General features: G+C 31.6%; 2 protein-coding genes across 4 annotated transcripts; one reads left to right on the top strand and one right to left on the bottom strand.

Annotated features, from left to right (window-relative positions):
• Positions 1-319: 319 nt before the first annotated feature.
• LOC111414586 (transient receptor potential cation channel protein painless-like) lies at positions 320-6,968 on the top strand. Its single transcript, XM_023045976.2, has 2 exons — positions 320-467; positions 4,221-6,968. The coding sequence occupies exon 2, from the start codon at positions 4,221-4,223 to the stop codon at positions 6,909-6,911; it is 2,691 nt and encodes an 896-aa protein (XP_022901744.2). The 5' UTR covers positions 320-467; the 3' UTR covers positions 6,912-6,968.
• Positions 6,969-11,419: 4,451 nt separating this feature from the next.
• LOC111414585 (upstream transcription factor usf) lies at positions 11,420-13,063 on the bottom strand. Of its 3 annotated transcripts, none has more exons than XM_023045974.2 (3): positions 12,792-13,063; positions 12,460-12,635; positions 11,420-12,373 (listed from the first exon to the last, which is right to left on the bottom strand). In XM_023045974.2, exons 1-3 carry the CDS (start codon positions 12,818-12,820, stop codon positions 11,766-11,768), a joined length of 813 nt encoding a protein of 270 aa, XP_022901742.1. In that variant the 5' UTR covers positions 12,821-13,063; the 3' UTR covers positions 11,420-11,765. The 3 variants fall into 3 exon arrangements, with proteins under 3 accessions (XP_022901742.1, XP_022901743.1, XP_022901740.1); XM_023045975.2 differs by having other exon boundaries at positions 12,460-12,630; positions 12,792-13,061; XM_023045972.2 differs by lacking the exon at positions 12,792-13,063 and adding an exon at positions 12,717-12,747 and having other exon boundaries at positions 12,460-12,630.
• Positions 13,064-13,280: the final 217 nt, after the last annotated feature.

The following is a 13,280-nucleotide window of genomic DNA, read 5'->3' as shown; positions in this document are numbered from 1 at the left end:
CCACCCAAGCTAGTTTTCTCATGAATTATTAAAAAACCCATTAATTATTAAAACTGTTTCCATCGCCGTAAAAAGACTGTCAACAGAAAATAGAGATTATTTTAAATCGATGTCTTTAATAAATCATCGCTCAATATAAAAACAGTTCCAACAAATTTATTATTTTTAATATCATCACAACTTTTTATTGTCATTGAAGCCCACAAAAAAGGCGTCTCGATTGCCGAAGGTTTTTTTTGCGCCTAAAAAGGACGCATTTTAACTCCCACTCTTTCTCTTGCTTCCATTCAATGCTACCGAAGCACGGAATACTTCCACCAGTTGAGTTTTAACCGTGAACAAGAAACGATTAATATATTTCAAAAACGTAAAATGTAGTTTTTTGTGTCTTAATTAATACTAACAGTACCTAAGTGGTTAATTAGATGATTTCATCTGGTTCTTGGTGACATGTTAGATCATTTTAGGTATGATTAGAAAGAAATTATATTAATTAATTTGTTAAGAATAGAAAAAACTAGTTTTTAAAATTGATCATAAAAAGTGATTCATTAATCGAAAAATGTTTATAAGGAATTTCTTGTGGTAAATGTAACGTAAACTTCTAATCTGCATACGTAAGCAAAGAATGGAGTTCTCTGTTTAAGATATTAGGTTTCAAATACTGAGGTTTATCATAAAGTCAACATATTTTTTTATTTATTCCGATTAATTTAAGTTGATCTAATCAATATGTAAAGCTTCTGGTTTGATAAATATAAATGTTTTTTAACTGAAATTATTTATTGGAGTAATAAAAAAAGTTTTCAATTCGAATGTTTCAAAGTTTCGTCTTGAGCAAACAACCCGATAAAGTATCCATTAGCAAAAGTGTCCCTCGGAAAAGTGGGAAAACACGTTAACGTTATTGAATCAATAGGGAAGATAAAAAAGCAATCGATAATAATGAAATTGTATCTCGTATTAATATAATCAGTAACTTTAAAGATAGATTATTGATGAAAAAAAGAAAATTAATTAGTATCAGTTTACTAACTACAAAAATCTACACTACGAGATTAAAAAATGACTTAATCGCTGGCACTTCCAAGTTTTGCACAGATTGCACTTACTTCTTGCAGACCTATAACTTTTATTTTTACTTTGTTACCGCATACGTTACAAATTTATCATTATACATCACCAGTATAGTTTAATATCGGACCAAACTATTGAATCAAATTAAATCCCTTGCAATCTGATATGGTTATAAAAGTTCACAATACAGAACGAGATTTTGCCTAGAATCTGTAAATACAAATAAAATTTACGAATAAATTAGACTCTGAAATCCAAAGGAGTGAGTAGATAGATGAATTACAAGAGTAAAAGGTGGAAAATGAAGAGTCGGAGATCTGCTTGCAATTATAACCGCATTAAAAAATGATACAGCTGGAAGTTTATCGTTCGAAAACTAACTCATTCTGCTTCTATGTCGTTAGACAAAGGCGGAGGTGACGGGTAGTTTTTTTACGGGTAGTATTTGACTTTAAACTGTAATGCCTCGGCTACAAGCAACCTCGGCTATAAAGTAAAACACCTAAGCCACCAGCGACCTGTATCTACAACCAACATTATAATATAGCTTAATAAATTCGCATTGAATTCGAAACAGTTTAAATAATTTTACGATTTTCTCATAAAATAATATTTAAATTATTTTTGTAGTATTTAAGATTACTTTTTTAATTGATAACAAATGTGGGATGAAAAAATTTGGTAATATTTTTGATAAAAACCCAACTAAATGTTCGTTCAAAACACAACTATGTACAGGATGTCCCAATTTCGATGTCCGCATAGGCTATCTCCGAAACTAAAAGAGATAGAAAAAAAGTAGCTTACATGTCATGATCCCGTTTTTCGAGAAAATGCTAATGCCGAAAACTCCGAACAGCTATCGTCTTTTGTTTTCACCCTATCGGCAAAAACTGAAAATTTTGCAAAAACGACAATCGCGAATATCTCACTTATTATCAAAGATGGAGTATTATAAATAAAACATTATATGGGCAACTTTTTACGAAGAATTCAGTGGCGTAGGTAGAATTTTTTTCCCATCTTTTATTTTCGAGATTTTAGACGTAACTTTATTTTTTTAAATGGAAACCATAGTTGGCTATGACTTAAAATAATTTGTTATTTTCTTCTGATAACAAATATATATAGTTTGTCTGGTATATTTCTTATTCCATCTAAATCTAATGTATGTATTTAAAAGTTAATGTTGCTATGGTGATAACCATACATACTATGATGGAATATAATGTATCAATTTGTGTGTTCTTTCTAAAACTATTGTATGTATTTAAAACTTAATGTTGTTATGGTAATAACCATACCATGAGGGAAAGCATTGTTTCCAATTATTGCCAAAGTTTGTAGCAAGGACAGTAGAATCTAACAGGACTGCTACATCCATTGTATTTTTGTAGTCGACTACGGGTTGGTTGCCTGCACTCTACGTCACACTATTTGCCACGCCTGATAACTGTCTATGTTTTTAGAGGTTATATGATAGACATTAATACGTCTAAAAACATAAAACTTCAAAACTAATATGAATACGTCTAGGATATAACCTCTAAAAACACACAGCAAACGCATAGACTATAACAACAGCTAGGCGTGGAAAATGGTGTGACGTAGTTTGCGGGTAGGCTGTCACAACAATAGATGTAGCAGTCCTGTTAGATTCTACTGTCCTTGAGTTTGTAGTAGTATTTAAAAATTCACTAACAACTCTGGCATTATGTGCTGGTGCTTCGTCATATTGAAAATATATCATTTGAGACATATTTAGTGGCAAATTGTCGTCCAAAGGCTCAATGTGCTGCCTTAATATATTGAGGTATTTCCCTGAGTTTAAGTTTTTATGGTAGATACTATATGCCAAAATTCTATTATCTAAAAGGGCACACCATACATTGAACCCCAATCTTCTTTGAACACTCAGAGACTTCATCGGTCCAGATTACATTTTGAACAAACAGCAGATTATTTAATTTTTTTAAATATCATCTACAAAATTCTAATCTTCGATTGACATCTCCGGCACGTAAATAATGAGTTAGTCCCGCTTTGTATGGTTTATACTTATTTTTCTTTCATATTCGGGAGCAGCGTCTTTTGGGTCAGACGTCTTGTTGCAATTTCTCTTGCAGGTCATTTTGGTATGTTTTTGTATGTGGTTTGGGGAAGCACCAAATATCTATTAAATTTTCTGCTGACCGGCTGAAGGTTCGTACGTGCGGTTGTCTTCTTTCTGGATATCTTGTGAAATAAAATTCTGCGGCTAACGTCGCATTGTTATCTGATAACATATAGCATTCCATCATGTTACATTTTTCATAATTTTCGAAATTCATTGTAAAGTTTTATTCAGTTTTGTTATACTTTGACACTTAACCACTTTGCCAGAGTTGATATCGAATTTTTAAATACAAACTTTGGCAATTATTTGATACATTATGTTCCATCATAGTATGTATGGTTATCACCATAGCAACATTAACTTTTAAATACATACATTAGTTTTAGACAGAACAAAATGAATTTTTGTTAATTATTCAATAACCATAAGAAATATACCCTATAAACTATATATATTTGTTATCAGAAGAAAATAACAAATTATTTTAAGTCATAGCCAACTATGGTTTCCATTTAAAAAAATAAAGTTACGTCTAAAATCTCGAAAATAAAAAATGGGAAAAAAAATTCTACCTACGCCACTGAATTCTTCGTAAAAAGTAGCCTATATAATGTTTTATTTATAATACTCCATCTTTGATAATAAGTGAGATATTTGCGAATGTCGTTTTCGCAAAATTTTCAGTTTTTGCCGAAAACAAAAGACGATAGCTGTTCGGAGTTTTCGGCATTAACATTTTCTCAAAAAACGAGATCATGACATGTAAGCTACTTTTTTTCTATCTCTTTTAGTTTCGGAGATAGCCTATGCGGACATCGAAATTGGGACATCCTGTAGTTACATGAATTGCAAATTAACGCGTAGGTTTTGAGGTTGAAAGTGTTATTTCAGCATTAAAAATAACTTTTCTAAATAAATTCTTTTGTGTTATATACAAATTATTTTCTCCGTCAAGATTTGTTTTTAATATTTGAGTTATGCAATCAATCAAGGACAATATTAATTATAATTTTTATTTTCTTTTTAGATGAGTAAATCAAATTTAAGCAGAATGGACAGTTTGTGTCCATCACCATCCGAAACTTTATTAAAAGCAGTCGAACAAAACAACATAAATTTAATAAGGAAATTAATCTTTGAAAATCAAGATTTAATTAACTATGTTTATCCTTATCCTTATCACAACCCAATTCTCTACATCGCAATAAATAATTATGCAGAAACCGTTTTAAGCGAAACCGTACAAACTTTAATTGATTTAGGGGCTAATCTTTTTTACAAGATCCCTGAAGATGATAATCAAGAAGCAATTCATTTCGCTGCAATCGGCCAAAACCCATCGATTTTGGCTACGATTATAAAAAATTTAAATTCCAATCAAATCAAAGCGACAACTTCGAATAATTCGACTGCTTTAAGCGTTTTAATTAAAAACGCAAGAATTGATACTGAACTTGAATCAACGAACTTTGAGAAGTGCTTAAAAATTTTGTTGGGGACCGAAATCGATGTGAATCAACCGAATAAAAGTAATCAAACCCCGATTGTTATCGCTGCGGGGAAAAGAAATAAAATAGCTGTTACAACTTTGTTTAATTCGGGAAAATTTATTAATATTGATGATTATAAATATATGAAAATTCCAGTGAGGGAGTTGATAATAAAACATAATTTATACGATGGCGATTTACCTGAGATAATAAATAATAATAATAAAATCGATAAATTTTCTTATTTAATTCAAAACGATCAAAATGGATTTATTTCTTCGTCGATTGCCGACTTTGATGAAGCATCTTCGGGATCGACTTATTTGCAAATAGCTTCAGAACGAAATTTAGAACAAGTCGTTGAATATTTGTTGGATAACCGAGTTGATGTGACTAAAATAACAGCGAAAAATGAAAAAACTCCAATCGAAATAGCCGCATTAAACGGCTTTTGGAAAATTTTCCAACTTTTATTACCCCATTACAATAAAATCCCCAAAAACCTTTTAATCCCTTTACTCTCAAATTCTATCCATGAAACCACCCCAACCATAAACCATAGAAAATGTTTAAACATCCTCTTCGAAAGTGAGAAGCAATTTCTCGTTAACACATTTCAAGATGGCACCTCCGCTTTACACTTTGCTGCGAAATACACAAATTCTCGCATCGTTTTGAGTATGTTAAATCGGGGTGCTTCCTTGGCGAATAAAAATAAATATAATTTTCTTCCCATTCAGGATATCTCCTCGAAAGTTTTAGAAAAACATTTCGATAATTGTATCGAAATAACTCATAACCCCGCTTTTGATAAGGAAAACACCATCGTTACGTTTTATTATAAAAGTTTAATGCCGACCGTTTCCGGCAAAAAATTAAATCAAATCGACGCCGATTTAGGGGGAAATCCCGTTGAAAGTTATATTAACTTAGACGAAAGTTACCGAAAGGATGAGTTTACTATAGAAACTGATACCGTTCAGGAATTAGCGCGAATAAAAGAATTAAGACACCTTTTAAAACATCCGTTAATTTCGAGTTTTTTGTATTTGAAATGGCACAAAATTCGAACGTTTTTTTATTTGAATTTAATTTTTTATTGTGTTTTTGTAATATCGTTGTATTCGCATATTTTTTTAACGAAAAGTGATTATTACAAGTTTACAAATTCGTTAGTTTTTGGTGTTTTAATTATAACTTGGGGAATTTTATTATTGAGGGAATTCTCCCAAATTATGATTTCACCAAAAATTTATTTTTTAAGCTTTGAAAATTGGTTGGAATTAGGATTACTCGTTGCAACGGGAATTATTATCAATTCTAGCAGCGACGATGATGTTATTAAGCAATTTTCGGCCATCGCAATTTTGTTATCAGCGTTAGAATTAATGTTATTGATCGGGCAACATCCTCGTTTATCAACTTACATCGTGATTTTTCGAACGGTTTCGTGCAATTTCTTTAAATTCCTTTTATGGTACGCCATTTTAATCTTAGCTTTCGCTTTTAGTTTTTATAAACTCTTCAAATCCACCGATTCAACTCCAATTAAAAACTGCACAAAAGAAGAGTCCGATAATGATTTCTTCACAGAACCCGATTTAACATTCATCAAAATCATAATAATGTTAACCGGCGAATTTGACGCCAGCAATTTAAACCTTGACACCCTCTCAAACAAACTCCTCTTCCTAGTCTTCGTGTTCCTCATCCCAATAATCCTCTTCAACCTTTTAAACGGCTTAGCCGTAAGCGATACCCAAATGATTAAAAATGACGCAGAAATCATTGGTTATATCGAAAGGATTAATCACATCGTTTACATTGAGAATATGATGTTGGGAAGTTTAATTCCCTCAACTTTGCTGTGGTTATTTAGAAAATGTGCTTGTTGCTTTAACACGCCCGTCGAGTTTCAACAACAAAGAACGGTAATGAAATGGTTGGCGCAAAAAATATGTTTGTTTCCAAGAAATTATCCCGACTACAAAATGGTTATGTTATTAAACATGAATGGGAAAGTAAAAAGGGATGTTAACGGTGGGTGTAAACGATTAAAAGAGATCTATTTGGATGAAAAAACGGTTAAAAACATTAAAAAGATGTTGCAAATGAAAAATGATAAAGAGGATGAATTGATTGAGGAAAACAATTATTTGAAACAAATAAAAATGCTTCAAAAAACAATTAATGAAATGGCTAAATGCAATAAATGTACTTGTCATTAAATAATTTTGTTTCTTTTAAAATATTTATCAATAAATCGTTTTGTTTAATATACTCTATTTATTTGGTTTTTATTTTACATCCAAAACCCGATTCTTTTTCCTTCCAAACGATTTCATCACAGGTAAAAGGTGGAATTGATCTGACTTTTAAAATAGGGGCGGGTTACCTTGGCAACGAGAGAGGGATTTTATAAGGTCAATTCTCTAGATTTAGGTCAAAAGAGATTATAAATTGTTTAAAATACACCATTTATATATAACACATCTTAAAGATATAATAATATATACGTTTATGAGCAAATAAAACCAAAAATATTTATGAGAAATAAAACATAACATTTTTTAAATTTTTCGTGTTTTTTTAATTGTGGATACTATACTCTGTTTTTAAACCAGGAGGAGTAAACGCGAAAGTCAGATTTACACTAGGAAAAGTCACCAGAAAATATCACTAGATATTTTGGCGGTAAATTTAAATTAGTAATTATTATTATTTATTTATTTACTTATTATTGTATTTATTTTCGTTTGTTATCGTCAACACTAAACATACAAATTAACATTGAAGTATGAGTGTATTTATTTCAAAATATAATAAAGAAATACAATAATGACACGAAACTGTCGAATTGTCAATTCAAAATCAAAATTCAAAATTGCCTGTGTGTGAACCTTCCTCGCATTCAACCAATCATGTGCAAGGTCAATCTGGTGACAAATTTAAAATACTCCTCCTGGTTTAAAAACAGAGTATAATTGCCAAAGAAAACTTCAAGGTATAATTAATGTTTGTAAACAAAACTAACCTTACCTCACATTCCTTCACGCTATAATTGACATTACAAAAGAAAACTTCACGCTATAATTGCCATTACTAATTGCCAAAGAAAACTTCATGGTATAATTAATGTTTGTAAACAAAACTAACCTTACCTAACATTCCTTCACGCTATAATTGACATTACAAAAGAAAACTTCACGCTATAATTGCCATTACTAATTGCCAAAGAAAACTTCATGGTATAATTAATGTTTGTAAACAAAACTAACCTTACCGAACATTCCTTCACGCTATAATTGACATTACAAAAGAAAACTTCACGCTATAATTGCCATTACTAATTGCCAAAAAATACTTCATGGTATAATTAATGTTTGTAAACAAAACTAACCTTACCTAACATTCAGCGTTTGAAGACACAGGGCTAAACTCGAAATTTAAAAATATACAACTTAGCGCTGAATAACAATTAAAACTAGAACTAACACTTGCACTAGAACTATACTCTGTTTTTAAACCAGGTGGAGTAAACGCGAAAGTCAGATTTACACTGGGAAAAATCACCAGAAAATATCACTAGATATTTTGGCGGTAAATTTAAATTAATAATTATTATTTATTTATTTACTTATTATTGTATTTATTTTCGTTTGTTATCGTCAACACTATACATACAAATTAACATTGAAGTTATGAGTGTATTTATTTCAAAATATAATAAAGAAATACAATAATGACACGAAACTGTCGAATTGTCAATAACCTAACCTTCAAATTCAAAATTCAAAATTGCCTGTGTGTGAACCTTCCTCGCATTCAACCAATCACGTGCAAGGTCAATCTGGTGACAAATTTAAAATACTCCTCCTAGTTTAAAAACAGAGTATAGTTATGATACGATATTATAGATTGTAAAAAACTTTCGAAACTTACATAAATTAAATTGCAAACATTTTGTACATAGAAAAATTTATATGTATTATGTATATAGAAGGTGATCTCCCCACTATTTTTTGGTACAAGCGCTCCCAAGGGGATTGTGAGGGAACTAATTAAGTTAAAGCGCGAAATTTAAATATAGGTATTTCTATACCGGTTTATACCATTACTTTATTTTGAGGAGGTAATGCGCATTTTCCAAATAAATAGGAAAAAATATTAATTTAAAGTTTTTCCAAGATAATATTCATGATTTTTAACGTATATTGCTCTCATTGGCTGAGAGCGCCAATTTATCTATCGGATAAACTTATCAAGAGGTGGTAAAAGTGGCCCTAACTTATTTAAATACTTAACTAAAGAATATAAAACACTAAGCCAAATGAACGTAAGGAAGAAAATTTGCTTATACAACGGGGTTATCACACTAAACGACAAAACAAAAATGTGACGTTTGCTTTCACCTCTGATTGTGAGTTTGACGTGGTTTGACGTTACACATAAATTTTTCTATGGTTTCAAGCGCTTTGTTTGTGTAGATAATGCAGATTGCTGCAAATTCAGTCTACAACGTCATCCAGTGGATTGTGAGGGTACTAAAACTCGGTCTACATTTTTATAGTAGTAAGATTTCACCAAGGTTTATACAGATGTCCCGCAACGATTGTACAATACTGCATCAGCGTATTCTCTGATCGAAAACAGACAAGAAAAGTCTAATAAACATAGGTCCGAAGATGGACCAATTTCGAGATATTCAAAGTTTTAGTTTCATAAGCTGACCTATTGTAAACATCATTAATTCTAACGATTTAGATGCAGTAATTATATGATTACCATGGTTACGATGGTTAAGATAAAGTTTAATAAATAATAAGATAATATTAAGTTAATTAATACAGTTCATTAATAATTTAACAAAACAAGTAACAAAGATTGTCGAAAAAAATCGTTCAACCAGCATAAAAACAAGGAATATTTAACAAATTGGAAAAGATTCATGTCATAATAAATGTTCAATATGCGCACCATTTACTTCTAAACACAAACGGATACGTTTTCTAAATGAACTTCTAATGCGTTCAAAGATACCAGGAATTTGTTTTACTGTGTCAAATGCGTTACTAATTTTATTCTTCAAATCCTGCACATTTTGAACGTCTTCAGAATAAACAATTTGTTTTAAATGTCCCCAAAACCAAAAATCTAACGGATTTAAATCTGGTGAACGAGGTGGCCCTCCTCGGCCAATCCACTTATTGCCAAATCTGTTATTTAAGTATGCTCGAGTAGCGCGTGCATAATCGTGCATAAAGTAGCAATCTTCTAGAATTTGTTGAGGTAATTCATCAAATGCCTCTGTAAGGTCGTTTTGTAAAAAATGTATGTAGGCATCGGCTGTCAATCTCTTTGGAAGAAAAAATAGACCTAATAACTGATCGCCTATAACTCCAGCCCATACATTAACACTGAATCGCCACTGATGATGAGTTTCTAGTATTGCATGGGGATTTTCATCGCTCCAAACGTGCGCATTATGAATATTAAAAATTCCGCTTTGAGTAAATGTTGCTTCATCCGTAAATATGGCCCACCTACAAAAAATCTCTCTTTTTTCGCCATCATTTTCTGTTAGAGCTTGAACGGTGTTGTAATGATAAGGATAAAGCAACTGCTCCCTTAAAATGCGGTGAACGGTTGTTTTGTTAATGTTTTCTTGTGCAGAAATTCTTCTAATGCTGGTTGAGGCATTTTCATCGACTCTTCTCAAAACTGCTTCTTCTAATTCCACCGGCCTTGTGTAATGTCTCTCCGTGGAACGCTTCCCGTTTCTTTTAATCTGAGAAATAGTCTGCTAAAGGTGTGACTATTAAGCAATCGTCTGTTCGGGAACCTTTGCGCGTAATGACGAGCTGCTAACGACGCAGTTCCATCAGCTAGTCCGTAACGATACACCAATCCGCCATCTCTTCCTTGGAGTAATTAATAGGAGCAATACTTAATAGTTTCATTAAATTAAATAGTAAAATAATAATTTCGTCAAGTATTATTTTTTTTTGATTAGACAACTTATCGTAATCATAGTAACGATTTAATTATTATAAAAACAAATTTAAATTCATGATGTTAACAATATCAACTTATGAAACTAAATCTTTGAATATCTCAAAAATGGTCCATTTTCGGACCTATGTTTATTAGGCTTTTTTTGTTTATTTTCGATCATAGAATACGCTGATGCAGTTTTGTACAATCGTTGCGGGACACTTGTATATAAAAGGTTGTCTAGGTTCGTACGCAACCATACTGCGCATTACGTCACATGTGGAAAATAATACCGCCAAGCAATTCAAATTAAACAAATGCATGGAGCACCATATGGCCATGCGGTTGCGTGCGCAATCTGTGATCGCTTACGTCACGAAACACTCCTGCTCTTACTCCTCGCCTACAAACTAAAATCAAAGTATTGCAGCATAGGAACTTAGATAACCTTTAACATATAAACCTTGAGATTGCACACCATGATTTTGTAGTTATGCAACCAAAATTACATGCTAGCAACAGTACCCTATTTTACCGACTACATAAATGTTGAAAAATCAACAAAGCAAGCGATCTCGGCTAAATAAACCATATCATCACAGAATTGGTGTCAAACAATGTAGGCCCTCCATCGCAAAGGATTTAATCTAATAAAGAATTGTTTTAAAGCAACTTTAAAATAGAAAAGATGTAAATATTTTCTAAATAAAATATGATCATTATTATCTATAAATCAACAAGATAATCTAAAAAACAAATTTTATTTTTCTTTAATGTAGATATTATTTACAAACAAAAAATAACAAGACTAACAACTAAACATTAGGCATTAATTTTAAACTTTACAGTGTATCAATAATAAATGTATTGGAAAACCCAATTTAAAAAAGAAAATCTGAGCGCAACGAATAATAATGCGTAATAAATCGATAACAATATTATATATAAAGTGGTATATCAGTAATGTAAATAAAAAATAATGTTTTTAATTATAATCATATTGAGAAATAGCAAATGTACACTTTTTGTAGGTTTCTTCTTTCGTTTCTTTTTTTACTTTAATTAGACTTTAATTTTTTCCTTAAAAACTATGATAATTCCACCGTGGAAATATCTATTCCGTGCCTTTTCAGCAACTCTCTTAATTCACTATTTTCACTCTCCAAAGCATTATTTCGTAGCTTTAAACTGTCTATTGTCTGCTCGTGTTGTCGAACTTGTTTTAATGAATCCTCAAGGTACTGTTGGCTATCTTTTAACTCCATAATATATTCACAAGCCTTTGCTAAAATTCCACCTTTTGATTGACCATCGTAATAACCGTTACCTTTCATTTCCGCTTGATTATTTTCGGGGATTATCTTTGAAAGTTTCACTATCCAATTATTTATTTTATCTCTACGTCGTCTTTCAACCTCGTTATGAGTTGCTCTTCGTCGTTCATCTCTTTTTTTACTAGCTGTCGATACTGTTGGGGTTCCCTCAACTATCGTAGAACGCGGGGCTATCGCCCTTGTACCCGTTTGACTTACAAATACATCATTCGAACTTCCTATCACGTATAGTTGTCCGTTTATGTTACTGGTTAGGACTTGTTGAACACTTCCCGGACTGGTAAAATTTGTTCCCGTCGTTACTATTTGAGAAACATTATCAACTGTATCTTCCACTTTTAATACTCCATATGTTATTGTACCTAAATTAATTTCGAAATTAAAAAATTATTTTTTTTGAGGTTATTTTTTTGACATGTTAAATTTAACCTAAAAAATTTTTAAATACCTTCTGGTGAACGATGAAAAGAATATTGTACATCATCTGGTGGTGTTTCAAGCAACGTTTGTGGTGATAAATGATCGACAACTCGTTGTTCATCATCGCTCTCCATACTTTGGTCATCGACAATACTTAAACCATCGTTTATAATAACCTTGGCTTCCCCATTGTCAGTGGCTACGCTAAAACACATCGAAATTGTTAAAAGCGCCCATAATAACTGCTTCTTTATCTAGAACTATATGGTAGCGCATTAAAATGACCTTGCAAATTAGCCATATTACATAACATCTTTACGGTGCGAAACATGGTTTGCGGTCCAGAAAAGCGGACTTTACCTCGCTTCGAGGGGATCCAAGATATCCATAACAGCCGTCCCGGTCCGTCTTAGCTGCGGATATTTGAATTTTCCGTCAATTTTGGTCACGGGGACAAAATCGGGTCATGTGACGCGACAGTAACTTTTGATAAATATCTTACGCGCACGCGCCTTTCACCATGTTTACAATAATTATCGCGTCAGAGTTTAATTAATTTTTAATTATCTCTCGACTATATATATGTATGTATATATATATATAACTTAGGCGAATCGATTTTGATAGAATGCAAAAGAAAATTTGGTTGTCAAAATAGTCATCATAACCTAATTTATATTCAAGTGTCAATTAATTCGCATTTCAATCATAAGATGGCGACTAATTCTTTTTATTTTACTTACTTCTTTTAATCTTTACGATTATTTATCTTTATTACGTGAGATTAAACACGCTTTAAAGTAAATAAATGGATTGTAGTAGATAAAGCATTTATTTAGGTTATTTTTT

Source organism: Onthophagus taurus, chromosome 11 (assembly GCF_036711975.1).
Source record: "Onthophagus taurus isolate NC chromosome 11, IU_Otau_3.0, whole genome shotgun sequence".
NCBI lineage: Eukaryota > Metazoa > Arthropoda > Insecta > Coleoptera > Scarabaeidae > Onthophagus > Onthophagus taurus.
Note: the sequence above shows the minus strand (reverse complement) of the source record. Positions and strands in the feature narration are given on the sequence as shown.

Bases quoted from the DNA above. Each gene is read 5' to 3' on its own strand.
- LOC111414586 (XM_023045976.2), top strand. From the start codon at position 4,221: ATGAGTAAATCAAATTTAAGCAGAATGGACAGTTTGTGTCCATCACCA.
- LOC111414585 (XM_023045974.2), bottom strand. From the start codon at position 12,820: ATGGATATCTTGGATCCCCTCGAAGCGAG. The intron at 12,636-12,791 runs GTAAAGTCCGCT...GATGTGTTTTAG, and splicing joins TTGGATCCCCTCGAAGCGAG to CGTAGCCACTGACAATGGGG. The intron at 12,374-12,459 runs GTATTTAAAAAT...AAATTAATTTAG, and splicing joins TTTTCATCGTTCACCAGAAG to GTACAATAACATATGGAGTA.